Source organism: Pseudophryne corroboree, chromosome 8, assembly GCF_028390025.1.
Source record: "Pseudophryne corroboree isolate aPseCor3 chromosome 8, aPseCor3.hap2, whole genome shotgun sequence".
Lineage (NCBI taxonomy): Eukaryota > Metazoa > Chordata > Amphibia > Anura > Myobatrachidae > Pseudophryne > Pseudophryne corroboree.
The window spans coordinates 31047525-31067389 of NC_086451.1; the positions used below are offsets into that span (position 1 = coordinate 31047525).

A 19865-nucleotide genomic window follows, 5' to 3' on the forward strand; every position below is an offset into this window, starting at 1 on the left:
GGGAACGGTCTCTGCCCCGGGGTCACTGACTGTAGCTGCACCTACCCCAGCACCAGGTATATATTATATTATACATAGACACTGCCAGGCTGGGAACGGTCTCTGCCCCGGGGTCACTGTAGCTGCACCCACCCCAACACCAGGTATATATTATATTATACATAGACACTGCCAGGCTGGGAACGGTCTCTGCCCCGGGGTCACTGTAGCTGCACCCACCCCAGCACCAGGTATATATTATATTATACATAGACACTGCCAGGCTGGGAACGGTCTCTGCCCCGGGGTCACTGACTGTAGCTGCACCTACCCCAGCACCAGGTATATATTATATTATACATAGACACTGCCAGGCTGGGAACGGTCCCTGCCCCGGGGTCACTGTAGCTGCACCCACCCCAGCACCAGGTATATATTATATTATACATAGACACTGCCAGGCTGGGAACGGTCTCTGCCCCGGGGTCACTGTAGCTGCACCCACCCCAGCACCAGGTACATATTATATTATACATAGACACTGCCAGGCTGGGAACGGTCTCTGCCCCGGGGTCACTGTAGCTGCACCTACCCCAGCACCAGGTACATATTATATTATACATAGACACTGCCAGGCTGGGAACGGTCTCTGCCCCGGGGTCACTTACTGTAGCTGCACCCACCCCAGCACCAGGTATATATTATATTATACATAGACACTGCCAGGCTGGGAACGGTCTCTGCCCCGGGGTCACTCACTGTAGCTGCACCCACCCCAGCACCAGGTACATATTATATTATACATAGACACTGCCAGGCTGGGAACGGTCTCTGCCCCGGGGTCACTTACTGTAGCTGCACCCACCCCAGCACCAGGTATATATTATATTATACATAGACACTGCCAGGCTGGGAACGGTCTCTGCCCCGGGGTCACTGTAGCTGCACCCACCCCAGCACCAGGTACATATTATATTATACATAGACACTGCCAGGCTGGGAACGGTCTCTGCCCCGGGGTCACTTACTGTAGCTGCACCCACCCCAGCACCAGGTACATATTATATTATACATAAACACTGCCAGGCTGGGAACGGTCTCTGCCCCGGGGTCACTGTAGCTGCACCCACCCCAGCACCAGGTACATATTATATTATACATAGACACTGCCAGGCTGGGAACGGTCTCTGCCCCGGGGTCACTGTAGCTGCACCTACCCCAGCACCAGGTACATATTATATTATACATAGACACTGCCAGGCTGGGAACGGTCTCTGTCCCGGGGTCACTGTAGCTGCACCCACCCCAGCACCAGGTACATATTATATTATACATAGACACTGCCAGGCTGGGAACGGTCTCTGCCCCGGGGTCACTGTAGCTGCACCTACCCCAGCACCAGGTACATATTATATTATACATAGACACTGCCAGGCTGGGAACGGTCTCTGCCCCGGGGTCACTCACTGTAGCTGCACCCACCCCAGCACCAGGTACATATTATATTATACATAGACACTGCCAGGCTGGGAACGGTCTCTGCCCCGGGGTCACTGTAGCTGCACCTACCCCAGCACCAGGTATATATTATATTATACATAGACACTGCCAGGCTGGGAACGGTCTCTGCCCCGGGGTCACTGTAGCTGCACCCACCCCAGCACCAGGTATATATTATATTATACATAGACACTGCCAGGCTGGGAACGGTCTCTGCCCCGGGGTCACTCACTGTAGCTGCACCCACCCCAGCACCAGGTACATATTATATTATACATAGACACTGCCAGGCTGGGAACGGTCTCTGCCCCGGGGTCACTCACTGTAGCTGCACCTACCCCAGCACCAGGTACATATTATATTATACATAGACATTGCCAGGCTGGGAACGGTCTCTGCCCCGGGGTCACTTACTGTAGCTGCACCCACCCCAGCACCAGGTATATATTATATTATACATAGACACTGCCAGGCTGGGAACGGTCTCTGCCCCGGGGTCACTCACTGTAGCTGCACCCACCCCAGCACCAGGTACATATTATATTATACATAGACACTGCCAGGCTGGGAACGGTCTCTGCCCCGGGGTCACTGTAGCTGCACCCACCCCAGCACCAGGTACATATTATATTATACATAGACACTGCCAGGCTGGGAACGGTCTCTGCCCCGGGGTCACTCACTGTAGCTGCACCCACCCCAGCACCAGGTACATATTATATTATACATAGACACTGCCAGGCTGGGAATGGTCTCTGCCCCGGGGTCACTGTAGCTGCACCCACCCCAGCACCAGGTATATATTATATTATACATAGACATTGCCAGGCTGGGAACGGTCTCTGCCCCGGGGTCACTGACTGTAGCTGCACCTACCCCAGCACCAGGTACATATTATATTATACATAGACACTGCCAGGCTGGGAACGGTCTCTGCCCCGGTGTCACTGTAGCTACACCTACCCCAGCACCAGGTATATATTATATTATACATAGACACTGCCAGGCTGGGAACGGTCTCTGCCCCGGGGTCACTGTAGCTGCACCCACCCCAGCACCAGGTACATATTATATTATACATAGACATTGCCAGGCTGGGAACGGTCTCTGCCCCGGGGTCACTGTAGCTGCACCTACCCCAGCACCAGGTACATATTATATTATACATAGACACTGCCAGGCTGGGAACGGTCTCTGCCCCGGGGTCACTGTAGCTGCACCCACCCCAGCACCAGGTATATATTATATTATACATAGACACTGCCAGGCTGGGAACGGTCTCTGCCCCGGGGTCACTGTAGCTGCACCTACCCCAGCACCAGGTATATATTATATTATACATAGACACTGCCAGGCTGGGAACGGTCTCTGCCCCGGGGTCACTGTAGCTGCACCCACCCCAGCACCAGGTACATATTATATTATACATAGACACTGCCAGGCTGGGAACGGTCTCTGCCCCGGGGTCACTGTAGCTGCACCTACCCCAGCACCAGGTACATATTATATTATACATAGACACTGCCAGGCTGGGAACGGTCTCTGCCCCGGGGTCACTCACTGTAGCTGCACCTACCCCAGCACCAGGTATATATTATATTATACATAGACACTGCCAGGCTGGGAACGGTCTCTGCCCCGGGGTCACTGACTGTAACTGCACCTACCCCAGCACCAGGTACATATTATATTATACATAGACACTGCCAGGCTGGGAACGGTCTCTGCCCCGGGGTCACTGTAGCTGCACCCACCCCAGCACCAGGTATATATTATATTATACATAGACACTGCCAGGCTGGGAACGGTCTCTGCCCCGGGGTCACTGTAGCTGCACCCACCCCAGCACCAGGTATATATTATATTATACATAGACACTGCCAGGCTGGGAACGGTCTCTGCCCCGGGGTCACTGTAGCTGCACCCACCCCAGCACCAGGTACATATTATATTATACATAGACACTGCCAGGCTGGGAACGGTCTCTGCCCCGGGGTCACTCACTGTAGCTGCACCTACCCCAGCACCAGGTATATATTATATTATACATAGACACTGCCAGGCTGGGAACGGTCTCTGCCCCGGGGTCACTGTAGCTGCACCCACCCCAGCACCAGGTACATATTATATTATACATAGACACTGCCAGGCTGGGAACGGTCTCTGCCCCGGGGTCACTCACTGTAGCTGCACCCACCCCAGCACCAGGTATATATTATATTATACATAGACACTGCCAGGCTGGGAACGGTCTCTGCCCCGGGGTCACTCACTGTAGCTGCACCCACCCCAGCACCAGGTATATATTATATTATACATAGACACTGCCAGGCTGGGAACGGTCTCTGCCCCGGGGTCACTGTAGCTGCACCCACCCCAGCACCAGGTACATATTATATTATACATAGACACTGCCAGGCTGGGAACGGTCTCTGCCCCGGGGTCACTGTAGCTGCACCCACCCCAGCACCAGGTATATATTATATTATACATAGACACTGCCAGGCTGGGAACGGTCTCTGCCCCGGGGTCACTGTAGCTGCACCTACCCCAGCACCAGGTACATATTATATTATACATAGACACTGCCAGGCTGGGAACGGTCTCTGCCCCGGGGTCACTGTAGCTGCACCTACCCCAGCACCAGGTACATATTATATTATACATAGACACTGCCAGGCTGGGAACGGTCTCTGCCCCGGGGTCACTGTAGCTGCACCTACCCCAGCACCAGGTACATATTATATTATACATAGACACTGCCAGGCTGGGAACGGTCTCTGCCCCGGGGTCACTTACTGTAGCTGCACCCACCCCAGCACCAGGTACATATTATATTATACATAGACACTGCCAGGCTGGGAACGGTCCCTGCCCCGGGGTCACTGTAGCTGCACCTACCCCAGCACCAGGTACATATTATATTATACATAGACACTGCCAGGCTGGGAACGGTCTCTGCCCCGGGGTCACTGACTGTAGCTGCACCCACCCCAGCACCAGGTACATATTATATTATACATAGACACTGCCAGGCTGGGAACGGTCTCTGCCCCGGGGTCACTCACTGTAGCTGCACCTACCCCAGCACCAGGTACATATTATATTATACATAGACACTGCCAGGCTGGGAACGGTCCCTGCCCCGGGGTCACTGTAGCTGCACCTACCCCAGCACCAGGTACATATTATATTATACATAGACACTGCCAGGCTGGGAACGGTCTCTGCCCCGGGGTCACTGACTGTAGCTGCACCCACCCCAGCACCAGGTACATATTATATTATACATAGACACTGCCAGGCTGGGAACGGTCTCTGCCCCGGGGTCACTTACTGTAGCTGCACCCACCCCAGCACCAGGTACATATTATATTATACATAGACACTGCCAGGCTGGGAACGGTCTCTGCCCCGGGGTCACTTACTGTAGCTGCACCCACCCCAGCACCAGGTACATATTATATTATACATAGACACTGCCAGGCTGGGAACGGTCTCTGCCCCGGGGTCACTGTAGCTGCACCCACCCCAGCACCAGGTACATATTATATTATACATAGACACTGCCAGGCTGGGAACGGTCTCTTCCCCGGGGTCACTGTAGCTGCACCTACCCCAGCACCAGGTATATATTATATTATACATAGACACTGCCAGGCTGGGAACGGTCTCTGCCCCGGGGTCACTGTAGCTGCACCTACCCCAGCACCAGATATATATTATACATACACTGCCAGGCTGGGAACGGTCTCTGCCCCGGGGTCACTGTAGCTGCACCCACCCCAGCACCAGGTACATATTATATTATACATAGACACTGCCAGGCTGGGAACGGTCTCTGCCCCGGGGTCACTGACTGTAACTGCACCCACCCCAGCACCAGGTATATATTATATTATACATAGACACTGCCAGGCTGGGAACGGTCTCTGCCCCGGGGTCACTGTAGCTGCACCCACCCCAGCACCAGGTATATATTATATTATACATAGACACTGCCAGGCTGGGAACGGTCTCTGCCCCGGGGTCACTGTAGCTGCACCCACCCCAGCACCAGGTACATATTATATTATACATAGACACTGCCAGGCTGGGAACGGTCTCTGCCCCGGGGTCACTCACTGTAGCTGCACCTACCCCAGCACCAGGTATATATTATATTATACATAGACACTGCCAGGCTGGGAACGGTCTCTGCCCCGGGGTCACTGTAGCTGCACCCACCCCAGCACCAGGTACATATTATATTATACATAGACACTGCCAGGCTGGGAACGGTCTCTGCCCCGGGGTCACTCACTGTAGCTGCACCCACCCCAGCACCAGGTACATATTATATTATACATAGACACTGCCAGGCTGGGAACGGTCTCTGCCCCGGGGTCACTGTAACTGCACCCACCCCAGCACCAGGTATATATTATATTATACATAGACACTGCCAGGCTGGGAACGGTCTCTGCCCCGGGGTCACTCACTGTAGCTGCACCCACCCCAGCACCAGGTACATATTATATTATACATAGACACTGCCAGGCTGGGAACAGTCTCTGCCCCGGGGTCACTGTAGCTGCACCCACCCCAGCACCAGGTACATATTATATTATACATAGACACTGCCAGGCTGGGAACGGTCTCTGCCCCGGGGTCACTCACTGTAGCTGCACCCACCCCAGCACCAGGTATATATTATATTATACATAGACACTGCCAGGCTGGGAACGGTCTCTGCCCCGGGGTCACTGTAGCTGCACCCACCCCAGCACCAGGTACATATTATATTATACATAGACACTGCCAGGCTGGGAACGGTCTCTGCCCCGGGGTCACTGTAGCTGCACCTACCCCAGCACCAGGTACATATTATATTATACATAGACACTGCCAGGCTGGGAACGGTCTCTGCCCCGGGGTCACTGTAGCTGCACCCACCCCAGCACCAGGTACATATTATATTATACATAGACACTGCCAGGCTGGGAACGGTCTCTGCCCCGGGGTCACTGTAGCTGCACCTACCCCAGCACCAGGTATATATTATATTATACATAGACACTGCCAGGCTGGGAACGGTCTCTGCCCCGGGGTCACTGTAGCTGCACCTACCCCAGCACCAGGTACATATTATATTATACATAGACACTGCCAGGCTGGGAACGGTCTCTGCCCCGGGGTCACTGTAGCTGCACCCACCCCAGCACCAGGTACATATTATATTATACATAGACACTGCCAGGCTGGGAACGGTCTCTGCCCCGGGGTCACTGTAACTGCACCCACCCCAGCACCAGGTATATATTATATTATACATAGACACTGCCAGGCTGGGAACGGTCTCTGCCCCGGGGTCACTGTAGCTGCACCCACCCCAGCACCAGGTACATATTATATTATACATAGACACTGCCAGGCTGGGAACGGTCTCTGCCCCGGGGTCACTTACTGTAGCTGCACCTACCCCAGCACCAGGTACATATTATATTATACATAGACACTGCCAGGCTGGGAACGGTCTCTGCCCCGGGGTCACTGTAGCTGCACCCACCCCAGCACCAGGTATATATTATATTATACATAGACACTGCCAGGCTGGGAACGGTCTCTGCCCCGGGGTCACTCACTGTAGCTGCACCCACCCCAGCACCAGGTACATATTATATTATACATAGGCACTGCCAGGCTGGGAATGGTCTCTGCCCCGGGGTCACTGTAGCTGCACCCACCCCAGCACCAGGTATATATTATATTATACATAGACATTGCCAGGCTGGGAACGGTCTCTGCCCCGGGGTCACTGACTGTAGCTGCACCTACCCCAGCACCAGGTACATATTATATTATACATAAACACTGCCAGGCTGGGAACGGTCTCTGCCCCGGTGTCACTGTAGCTACACCTACCCCAGCACCAGGTATATATTATATTATACATAGACACTGCCAGGCTGGGAACGGTCTCTGCCCCGGGGTCACTGTAGCTGCACCCACCCCAGCACCAGGTACATATTATATTATACATAGACATTGCCAGGCTGGGAACGGTCTCTGCCCCGGGGTCACTGTAGCTGCACCCACCCCAGCACCAGGTATATATTATATTATACATAGACACTGCCAGGCTGGGAACGGTCTCTGCCCCGGGGTCACTGTAGCTGCACCTACCCCAGCACCAGGTATATATTATATTATACATAGACACTGCCAGGCTGGGAACGGTCTCTGCCCCGGGGTCACTGTAGCTGCACCCACCCCAGCACCAGGTACATATTATATTATACATAGACACTGCCAGGCTGGGAACGGTCTCTGCCCCGGGGTCACTGTAGCTGCACCCACCCCAGCACCAGGTACATATTATATTATACATAGACACTGCCAGGCTGGGAACGGTCTCTGCCCCGGGGTCACTGTAGCTGCACCTACCCCAGCACCAGGTACATATTATATTATACATAGACACTGCCAGGCTGGGAACGGTCTCTGCCCCGGGGTCACTCACTGTAGCTGCACCTACCCCAGCACCAGGTATATATTATATTATACATAGACACTGCCAGGCTGGGAACGGTCTCTGCCCCGGGGTCACTCACTGTAGCTGCACCCACCCCAGCACCAGGTATATATTATATTATACATAGACACTGCCAGGCTGGGAACGGTCTCTGCCCCGGGGTCACTGTAGCTGCACCCACCCCAGCACCAGGTATATATTATATTATACATAGACACTGCCAGGCTGGGAACGGTCTCTGCCCCGGGGTCACTGTAGCTGCACCCACCCCAGCACCAGGTACATATTATATTATACATAGACACTGCCAGGCTGGGAATGGTCTCTGCCCCGGGGTCACTGTAGCTGCACCCACCCCAGCACCAGGTACATATTATATTATACATAGACACTGCCAGGCTGGGAACGGTCTCTGCCCCGGGGTCACTCACTGTAGCTGCACCCACCCCAGCACCAGGTATATATTATATTATACATAGACACTGCCAGGCTGGGAACGGTCTCTGCCCCGGGGTCACTGTAGCTGCACCCACCCCAGCACCAGGTATATATTATATTATACATAGACACTGCCAGGCTGGGAACGGTCTCTGCCCCGGGGTCACTGTAGCTGCACCCACCCCAGCACCAGGTACATATTATATTATACATAGACACTGCCAGGCTGGGAACGGTCTCTGCCCCGGGGTCACTGTAGCTGCACCCACCCCAGCACCAGGTACATATTATATTATACATAGACACTGCCAGGCTGGGAACGGTCTCTTCCCCGGGGTCACTGTAGCTGCACCTACCCCAGCACCAGGTATATATTATATTATACATAGACACTGCCAGGCTGGGAACGGTCTCTGCCCCGGGGTCACTGTAGCTGCACCTACCCCAGCACCAGATATATATTATATTATACATACACTGCCAGGCTGGGAACGGTCTCTGCCCCGGGGTCACTGTAGCTGCACCCACCCCAGCACCAGGTACATATTATATTATACATAGACACTGCCAGGCTGGGAACGGTCTCTGCCCCGGGGTCACTGACTGTAACTGCACCCACCCCAGCACCAGGTATATATTATATTATACATAGACACTGCCAGGCTGGGAACGGTCTCTGCCCCGGGGTCACTGTAGCTGCACCCACCCCAGCACCAGGTATATATTATATTATACATAGACACTGCCAGGCTGGGAACGGTCTCTGCCCCGGGGTCACTGTAGCTGCACCCACCCCAGCACCAGGTACATATTATATTATACATAGACACTGCCAGGCTGGGAACGGTCTCTGCCCCGGGGTCACTCACTGTAGCTGCACCTACCCCAGCACCAGGTATATATTATATTATACATAGACACTGCCAGGCTGGGAACGGTCTCTGCCCCGGGGTCACTGTAGCTGCACCTACCCCAGCACCAGGTATATATTATATTATACATAGACACTGCCAGGCTGGGAACGGTCTCTGCCCCGGGGTCACTGTAGCTGCACCCACCCCAGCACCAGGTATATATTATATTATCCATAGACACTGCCAGGCTGGGAACGGTCTCTGCCCCGGGGTCACTCACTGTAACTGCACCCACCCCAGCACCAGGTATATATTATATTATACATAGACACTGCCAGGCTGGGAACGGTCTCTGCCCCGGGGTCACTGTAGCTGCACCTACCCCAGCACCAGGTACATATTATATTATACATAGACACTGCCAGGCTGGGAACGGTCTCTGCCCCGGGGTCACTGTAGCTGCACCTACCCCAGCACCAGGTACATATTATATTATACATAGACACTGCCAGGCTGGGAACGGTCTCTGCCCCGGGGTCACTGTAGCTGCACCCACCCCAGCACCAGGTATATATTATATTATACATAGACACTGCCAGGCTGGGAACGGTCTCTGCCCCGGGGTCACTGTAGCTGCACCCACCCCAGCACCAGGTACATATTATATTATACATAGACACTGCCAGGCTGGGAACGGTCTCTGCCCCGGGGTCACTGTAGCTGCACCCACCCCAGCACCAGGTATATATTATATTATACATAGACACTGCCAGGCTGGGAACGGTCTCTGCCCCGGGGTCACTGTAGCTGCACCTACCCCAGCACCAGGTACATATTATATTATACATAGACACTGCCAGGCTGGGAACGGTCTCTGCCCCGGGGTCACTGTAGCTGCACCTACCCCAGCACCAGGTACATATTATATTATACATAGACACTGCCAGGCTGGGAACGGTCTCTGCCCCGGGGTCACTGTAGCTGCACCCACCCCAGCACCAGGTATATATTATATTATACATAGACACTGCCAGGCTGGGAACGGTCTCTGCCCCGGGGTCACTGTAGCTGCACCCACCCCAGCACCAGGTACATATTATATTATACATAGACACTGCCAGGCTGGGAACGGTCTCTGCCCCGGGGTCACTCACTGTAGCTGCACACCACCCCCAGCAGCCGGGAGCCGGGTCAGGCACAGGTAGCGCTGGCCGGCGTGCAGTATGGCAGAGACAGGAGACCAGCCCTCCGCTGCCTCCATTGTATGCTCAGTGCTGCTGTTCCTGTGACAGGAGACCATGAAGGCCAAGATGGGCGTGCCTTGTAAGGGATGTGGGCGGGGCTACTTCAAGCAGCACAACTGTGGTTAACCCATTAAGATGCAGCAGCAGCAGAGAATAACATGAGAGTCTTTCCTGAATTGGGTACTCCAAAATAGCACTTTCTACAAGGGGTGGGTGCCAGAGGTGAATGGAATGAATGCAGATTGCACAGCATCATTTCAGGCAGCTCCCGACAGCCAGTAAACTAAACACATCCCATAGATTAGATAGATAGAGAGATAGATAGATAGATAGATAGATAGATAGATAGATAGAGAGAGAGAGAGAGAGAGAGAGAGAGAGAGAGAGAGATAGATAGATAGATAGATAGATAGATATTATGCTGCAGAAGGGGATGGTTAGGGTTAGACACTAGGGCAGAGCTTCTCACATGTGGTCCCCAAGACACCCCAACAGGCCAGGTTTTAGGTATATCCATGGCTCAGCACAGACGGTTAAATCAAATTGAGTGAGATGCTAATTAAATCACCTGTGGACAAGCATGGATATGAACTTAAAACCTTGACCATTAGGGTGCCTAGAGGACCACGTTTGAGACCCTCATCACTATGGGAGAGGTTCAGGGTTAAAATAGAAACAAACAAACATGTGTCTACCTTTTCTGTGTCGGCCATTTGCATGTTGACCTTTTGACCTGCTGACTTAAGTCCATGTTGACCATTTATTGCCTGTCAACATTTGTTGTTGACCTCTTGACGGTCTGTCCTTCAATCCACACCTGTATTATCGTTAGGGTGACAGAAACGCACTCTCTGCGCGGACCCCCTGCTGTGTGATGCAGACTCCCCCTTGTGCAGCGGCTGTTGGTAAAATGCCTGCTGAGCGCTCAGTCCACCTCTTCTGACCCATGACTGTAAGGCTGTGTACACATCGGAACGATGTTCGATGCGACATCGTCTGCGATGGGGTCCCAAAATCGGCATGCGCATACACCATGGGTCTTCAACCTACAACCCTCTAGCTGCTGTGGAACTACACATCCCAGCATGCCCTGCCACAGTTTTTCTATTAATGCATACTAAAACTGAGACAGGGCATGCTGGGATGTGTAGTTCCACAGCAGCTGGAGGACTGCAGGTTGAAGGCCCATGGCATACACACTTGCCGATGGGGTGGGGTGGGGGGCCATGCTGCAGGTCCGACGTGCGATGCAGGATACGACCAGCGGGAGAGTGCATTGTATCCTGTATCGAGCGTACACACTATACAATATTGCAACGAACCGGCCTATATCACCCGGATAATATGCGATATTGTGTAGTGTGTACACACCCTAAGATGACTCTCCTGATTCCTGACAGGGAACAGCTGAGATGGGTGTGGTACGTAGGGTCGACAGTAACTAGGTCGACCAAAATTGGTCAACAGTAACTAGGTCGACATGGTGTAGGTCTACAGGTCAAAAGGTCGATATGAGTTTTTCTGGTGTCAAGAGAAAAAAAATGTGAAAAATGCATGTAGACCTTTTGACTTGTCGACCTAGAAACCCTATCGACCTAGTTACTGTTGACCAATAATGGTCGACCTAGTCATTGTCGACCTAGTTACTGTTGACCAATAGTGGTCGACCTAGTTACTGTCGCCCTAGAGACCAGATCCCGCTGAGATGTCACCTTGTTCTTGTCCCCTCCCTCCCACCATGTCCTAACTGCTAAACAATTGATGACGCAGTTTGATTCATACTTGTTTATTTGTTTGTGATTTGTAAATATTTATTCAGTAAAAAAAAAAAGATAAAAATAAATGTAACTGGATACCCCCGGAAGCTGACGGATGTCTGTGCATTATGTAGCAAGATTTACCCTGCAATCTGTGCACCCATTACATTGTAGCAGGTGATTCATTGCGCCCTACGGGCGCTCTTCACACCGTCGTGAGGGGTTACGCACCCTTAACCCCTTGCACGCCCTTGTGGTGTGCAATATTTTTATTTTCTCTGGCTGGGTCCACAGGATTATCCACAGGATAACATTGGGATATTGTCGAGCGACAGCGAAAATGGCACCAACACGGTCACGAGCTTTCTGGCCTCCCAGGATGCATTGGGGCCTCCACTATATAGTCCCGCCCACTGACTCAGTCAGATCAGTTTTTTGCTTGGTGCGGCAGGAAGCTGCATGGTCACGGGGCTGCTGTGAAAGCAGCCTCAAGTTTTCATTACTTTATTTTTATAGACTTACTGTTTTTGTTTGAGCGACTTCTCTTAACAGCGTCTTAAACGTGTATTAGAAAGAGTCGCTCCAACAACTCCCCACCGGGTCGCAACAACGCTTACCTTCGCGGTACAGTGCTGTCTCGACGGGCGTCTGTGTCGGATGTTCTAGCAGGTCCAGCAGACGTTACCTGGCTGTGGCCGGAGCATGGGGAGACAGTGAGTATATGGACTTCCTCTTACTAGAGGGGTCAGGACACAGCTACGCTGATTTGGTGGAGACTACAAACAGCGTGTTGATGCGCCGAACATCTCGAGTGTGACAGCGCTACGCTCCGGGGATCATAGGCGCCAGGACTAGGTGAGGCCGCGATCCTGGGAGTTTAAGTCAACAGGGGGTTTCAGACGCTCTCCTGGCCGTCCCTCCTCCGAGTTCATGGCCAGTTCCCGCGGGTCTCTCGTTTCATGAACTGAATGACCTCACTTCCGGCTCAGACGCTACCACGAGGGTACTCGGTCGCAGCTTAGACGCTGCGGTTGTGTACACTGGATATAAACCCGCCCAGACCGAGTCGCAGGCCTTTAGTGTCTGCATGCACGTGGAGTCGCTCAGCGTCCGTGTCCGTTGGTGAGCGTCCGTGTCCGTTATCAGTTACCAAGAGCGGCAGTGTACACCAGTAGCGTCTGAATCCACTCAGCGTCTTTCGAGCGTCTTTGCTTGGATATGGAAGTGTGGTGAGTCTCCCTGTATCCCGCTCCCTGGAGGCAGGGTATACAGTGCTAAAAATTCCTTCTACTTCTTAGTGTGCACTGTTAATTTTTAGTACCTATTGCATATGAGACATGTATATTACTGTGTTTTCTGCATGTTATGTTGAAAAAGAACCAGTTAAACAGAAGTACAATTTTCCTACTTATGTATAAGTTATTATGGAGGTTGTATTCTCATATGACAATGTCTAATGCTTTAACATGTGACTGACTGCTAGTATGTGTGCTGACTTTTCTGTGTAATGTCAGTCCTGTTCTGACCCTCAAATCAGGTGCACTGTGGTCAGATTGATTTCACCTCTATATACTGATTATAGGGTGTGGTTCAGTCACAAAATTGTGTAGTCAATATCAGAAAAAATGTCTGTGAGCGGCAAAAGTGATGAGGAGAATTTGTCAAGCACTCCCATAGCCCTAACATGCTTATCTTGTAAGTCAGGGGTAATTGATATGATTCAATTGGTCACTTATGAGGGTTTGTGTGCAAACTGTTTCGCTTTTCAGCGAAGTAAAAAACAGGAGTTAGTTCAACCTCCAGTAGAGCCACCATGGAATATGTTCGCAAAGACTCTGTCTTCAATAGCGGACAGGTTAGCTCCAGTAGCACCACCTCAGGGGTTAGGTTACACTATGAACCCATACATGCAGCTCCCTTCCTATGGTTTGGTTCCAGTAGCCTCTACAAGCAACCAAGGGGCAGGTAAGACTAAGACAGATACGTCTGTATGGCAGACTACACAAGAGGAGACATCGGATGATGATGCGGAAACAATAGATTCAACTCCGTATGATGATCAGTCGCAGAGCTTTAGTTCAGATGATGTAGCTGGACTCATTAATGCAGTAAAGGCTGTGCTTTCTCTGGAAGAACCAGCCAAGACAGCGTTAAAAGCGAAAGCACCTGTATTCAAACGAACAAAGTCAGTGAAAGCTGAATTTCCAGCGTCAGAGGAGTTGACGGAAATGATGGATGAGTCTTGGGCAGCGCCCGGTAAAAAGTATAAGATTCCTAGGAGATGGGATTCTTATTATCCATTTCCTGCTGGAGATTGTTCGAAGAGAGAAGTTCCTCCAAAAGTAGATGCACATGTTCTGCGACTCGTGCACAAATCTGCTTTGCCACTGTCATCTACCTCTTTGAATGATGTCACAGACAGGAGGGTAGAGAGCCTATTAAAAAATATTTTTTCTCTTGTGGGTGCAGTGGTAAGACCTGCTATGGCTTCGGCCTGGGTAGCAAAGGCAATGGGCGAATGGATAGAGGAACTAGAGAATGACATCCCTTCTCCTACTAGGGAGCAAGAGGATCGCCTTTGCCGTTTAAGACAATCTGCCCAGTATTTGGAAGAAGCAGCCATTGATGTAGGCACTGTTGCTTCTAAAGCTTCAGCCCTGGCAGTAGTCGCTCGCAGAGCAGTCTGGCTACGGACCTGGAAGGCAGATGCGGAGTCCAAGAAGGAATTGGAAGCATTGCCTTTCGTGGGTAATATATTATTTGGAAAACCCTTATCGGATATCCTAGAGTCAGAGGCTGAATCGAAAAAGGTCAGATTTCCGGCTACCTACAACCCTAAGTCCAAGGGTTTAAAATTTCGCTCATTTCAACCCCAGTTTAAATCCAGGGGTAGGAAGCAGTGGGCTAGCAAAAAGCCAGCTTCCAAACCTGAACAAAAGCCCTCATCCTGAAGAGACGGGCCTCCGCCTGGAGGATTCCAGGGTTGGGGGCCGACTCCTTCATTTTGCACACATATGGCAACAGTCAACAGCAGATGCTTGGGTGCAGAAGGTAGTATCTCAGGGGTATGGGTTCCCATTCAGGAGGCAGCCTCCTCAAAGATTTTTTTGCACCAGCCCGTCTCGTATAGAGTCGAAGGCCAATGCCCTGCAAGAAGCAGTCCAAAAATTACTGCAGTCAGGTGTGATTGTCCCAGTACCTCCATCACAAAAGGGACAGGGGTATTACTCCAATCTGTTTCTAATCCAGAAACCAAATTGGTCATATCGACCAATTCTAAATCTGAAGATGTTGAACAATTACATATGGATCCCGAAGTTCCACATGGAGACGTTACGCTCCATAATGTTGGCTATGGAACCGGGAGACTATATGGTATCTCTGGATGTGCGGGATGCTTACCTACATGTGCCTATAGCACTATCACATCAGTGTTACCTCAGGTTTGCCATCCTCAAGGACACTTCCAGTTCCAAGGTCTGCCCTTCGGGCTAGCTACAGCACCCAGGGTGTTTACCAAGATCATGGTGGTTATGGCAGCTTGTCTGCGCAAACAAGGGGTAAGGATATTCCCATACCTAGACGACCTATTAATCTTAGCACAGTCGCAAGATTTACTGTTGAGCCATCTCCAACAGACGATAGTTTGTTTACAGAGACACGGGTGGCTCATAAATTGGGAGAAGTCGTCCCTGAATCCATCACAGCGGATGGTTCATTTGGGAGCCATATTGGATTCAGACCTACAGAGAGTTCTCTTACCAGAGAAGAAAATAGTCAAGGTGCAGGTCATGGCTCAGGAAGCGTTGCAAGCCCAGACAATGTCAGTCCATGCAGCAATGCGACTGTTGGGTCTGATGGTATCAACGTTCGACATGGTGGAATATGCGCAATTCCACTCCAGACCATTGCAGCATCTCATTTTGACAAAATGGAACGGAAATCATCAAACAATAAAGAAGCAGATGATAAAGATTCCAGTAAATGTAAAAAGGTCTCTAGCATGGTGGCTACAGACAGACCATTTAAACAAGGGGAGACCCTTTTGGATAAAAGAGTGGCAAGTCCTGACGACAGATGCCAGCCTGCAAGGTTGGAGGGCGGTACTCGGAAGCCTATGGTTCCAGGGAAAATGGACCGCAAGGGAAAGTCGCCTGCCGATAAATCTGTTAGAAATAAGAGCCATTTACTTGGCCCTAGTTCAGGCAAAGGACAATCTACAAGGAAGACCAGTCCAGATCCGCTCAGACAATGCGACGGCAGTAGCATACCTAAATCATCAAGGAGGGACTCACAGCAAGAGTCTGATGGAGGAAGTAACTCCCATTCTAAAGTGGGCAGAACTCCATATCCCAGCATTGTCAACAGTATTTGTCCCGGGTGTACTAAATTGGGAAGCGGATTTTCTCAGTCGGCACACCATTCAGGAAACCGAATGGGCACTACACCCAGAAGTGTTTCAGACACTGGTGAACAGATGGGGTCTACCGGAGATAGACCTTATGGCGTCTCGTCTAAACAACAAAGTTCCGAGGTACGGATCAAGAACAAGGGACCCAGGAGCAGTCCTGGTAGACGCACTGTCAGTAGAATGGAGGTTTCAGCTGGCATATCTGTTCCCTCCAATATCTCTGTTACCCAGAGTAGTGAGAAAGATAAAACAGGCAAAAGGAGCAATCATTCTAATAGCTCCAGCTTGGCCAAGAAGGCATTGGTACACAGATCTGTGGAGAATGTCCGTGGAAGCACCGATACTGCTCCCTCAACGTCCAGATCTGTTAATGCAGGGTCCTTGTTGTCACAGTCATCTGGATCGCCTGTCTTTGACGGCGTGGCTGTTGAAACCTCTATCTTAGAGGCTAAAGGATTTTCAAAGCAAGTAATCCAAACCATGCTTAGAGCAAGAAAGCCTTCTTCGGCCCGTGTATATCATAGAATATGGCAAGCCTATATTCATTGGTGTTCTGGAAAAAATTACAATCCAAGAGCCTTTAAAGTAGCTAGAATTTTGGATTTTCTGCAGGCAGGATTGGATAAGGGGTTGAAGGTTGCTTCCTTGAGGGTGCAAGTCTCAGCGTTGACTGTATGGTTTCAGCAGAAGATTGCTGACCTACAGGATGTACGTACTTTTTTCCAAGGAGTAGTACATATTCAACCTCCATTTGTTCCTCCTGCAGCTCCCTGGGATTTGAATTTAGTTCTTAAATTTCTCCAGGGTCCTTTGTTTGAACCACTTGAGAGAGCAGATCTTAAGTGGTTAACGGTTAAAGTTCTTTTTTTACTGGCAATGGCGTCAGCCAGAAGAGTGTCAGATTTAGGAGCATTATCATGTAAGTCTCCTTTCCTAAGTTTTTTTCCAGACAGAGCAGTTCTCAGAACGAGATCTAGTTATCTTCCAAAGGTGGTGTCAAAGTTTCACCTGAATGAAGAGATTGTAGTCCCAGCTTTTCAGGTATCGGGACTATCTGCGGGAGAAGCGTCACTGGACGTGGTCCGGTCTTTAAAAATCTACATAGATCGTACTAGTGCCATCAGGAAAACAGATTCCCTCTTCATCCTCTACGGATTCCATAGGAGAGGTTGGCCTGCTAGTAAACAGACGCTGGCGAGATGGCTCCGAATGGTAATATCTGAAGCTTATTCTCATGCAGATCTCCCTATTCCGGCTAATGTCTCTGCACACTCTACACATAAGGTAGGTCCTTCTTGGGCAGCACAACAGGGTGCATCAGCAGAACAGATATGTAGGGCAGCCACATGGTCTTCCATAAACACATTCATCAGACATTATGCCTTGGATACTTTTGCCTCTCATGACGCAGACTTCGGGCGAAAGGTCCTCCTGTGCAATCAGGAGCGTCCCCACCACTAAAATGGCTTTGGGAATCCCAATGTTATCCTGTGGATAATCCTGTGGACCCAGCCAGAGAAATGAACGTTATGGTAAGAACTTACCGTTGATAACGTGATTTCTCTTATGTCCACAGGTATCCACAGGGATCCCACCCGGACGCATCTGATTTGAGGATCTAGACAAACACTAAAAACCTCTTCCTTCTTGTATGGAAGGGTGTGCATGTGTGTTCTTATCGCCTGTACAGGTCTCTACCTAATGTTCCTGCCTATAATCGCTGTGGAAAGAACTGATCTGACTGAGTCAGTGGGTGGGACTATATAGTGGAGGCCCCAATGCATCCTGGGAGGCCAGAAAGCTCGTGACCGTGTTGGTGCCATTTTCGCTGTCGCTCGACAATATCCCAATGTTATCCTGTGGATACCTGTGGACATAAGAGAAATCACGTTATCAACGGTAAGTTCTTACCATAACGTTCATATATGGAGTATTGCCTCCAATCATAATTGTGTGAGCGGTTAAATATTGCACGGACAAAGGGCGTGCAATGGTTAAGGGGTCGTAGCCCCTTGCAACAGCATGAACAGCGCACATTGGGCTTGATGAATCACCTAGTAGGTGCTGTGGTTGGGGGGAGTGGCGGGTGTGGGAGAGACACGGATGGGGGAGGGGGTCCAGGGGTGCCGCAGATGGGGGAGGGGCAGTTGCGGTGGTGCCGCAGGTGGGAGAGGGGCGGGTGCGTGGGTGCCGCAAGTGGGGGAGGGGGTCTGGAGTCACCGCGGGTGGGGGAGGGGGTCCGGAACCACCGCAGGTGGGGGAGGAGCGGTTGCAGGGGTGCCGCCGGTGGGAGAGGGGCTGGAGAGGTGGTGCCGCGGGTGAGGAGAGGGGTGGGTCCGGAGCAACCGCGGGTGGTGGAGGGGGGGTGTGGGGGTGCCACGGATGGGGCCCGGAGGTACTGCAAGTGGGGGAGGGGCGGGTAATGCTTCTCCTGGTTCTCCTCCTGGAAGCAGCTAGGCTGCTGTCCTCCCTTTGGCAGTGGCTCTCCCGGAGACTCGCACAGCAGCCAATCACTATTGTTAGCGCCGGTGTCCCAACGCGCTGCATTACAGGGAAGAAGATGCACTCAATAAACTACAGCTCCCAGCAGGCCTTAGTGCCGGAATGCTTTGGCGCTAAGGGATGCTGGGAGCTGTAGTTTATGTAGTGCGTTTACTTCCCTGTAATGCGGCGCGTTGGGACACCGGCGCTAACAATAGTGACTGGCTGGCAGAACTGACTGACTCGCTGAATAAATGTAAAAGGTGAGAGTGCTGTGCAGTGTCAGTGACACTGCACACCCACTGCACTGCACAGCACTGTCACCTTTTACATTGATTCAGCGTCCAGACATTACCCTCCGCGATATCACCCACTCTATCCGTTACATTATCCATCTCAGGGCTTCCAGGCCGGCAGCCCAGGTGCTGTGTTGCGGAGTCAGGGCCTCTGGGGATCTGGGCGCGGCTGTGGCGGGGAGGTACCTCTGTGGCATCACACGCATAGGAGGCTGCGGGGCTCAGAGAGTATGCGGTGCAGGCAGGGCTATGAAAGCCTTCCGCTGTGCCGCTTTCATACAGATCTATGCCGGTGGCCGCAGCAGTTTTTGTTCCATCTGCGCCGCGGCTAGGGAGTGGGGATTGTTGATGCCGGAGGGGGCAGGCGGACTGGCAGCAGGACACAGGACAC

The 19865-nt window shown here is 51.7% G+C and overlaps 1 protein-coding gene across 2 annotated transcripts in view; it reads right to left on the bottom strand.

Moving 5' to 3' along the window:
• Positions 1-10608, bottom strand: part of PAXX (PAXX non-homologous end joining factor) — a 35747-nt gene extending 25139 nt beyond the window's left edge. The window contains exon 1 of one of the 2 annotated variants that reach the window (XM_063936168.1): positions 10440-10608. In XM_063936168.1, coding sequence (XP_063792238.1) covers positions 10440-10585 — 146 coding nt within the window. In that variant the 5' untranslated portion in view covers positions 10586-10608. The remainder of the gene's footprint in view (positions 1-10439) is intronic. The other variant, XM_063936169.1, reaches the window with a different exon arrangement.
• Positions 10609-19865: the final 9257 nt, after the last annotated feature.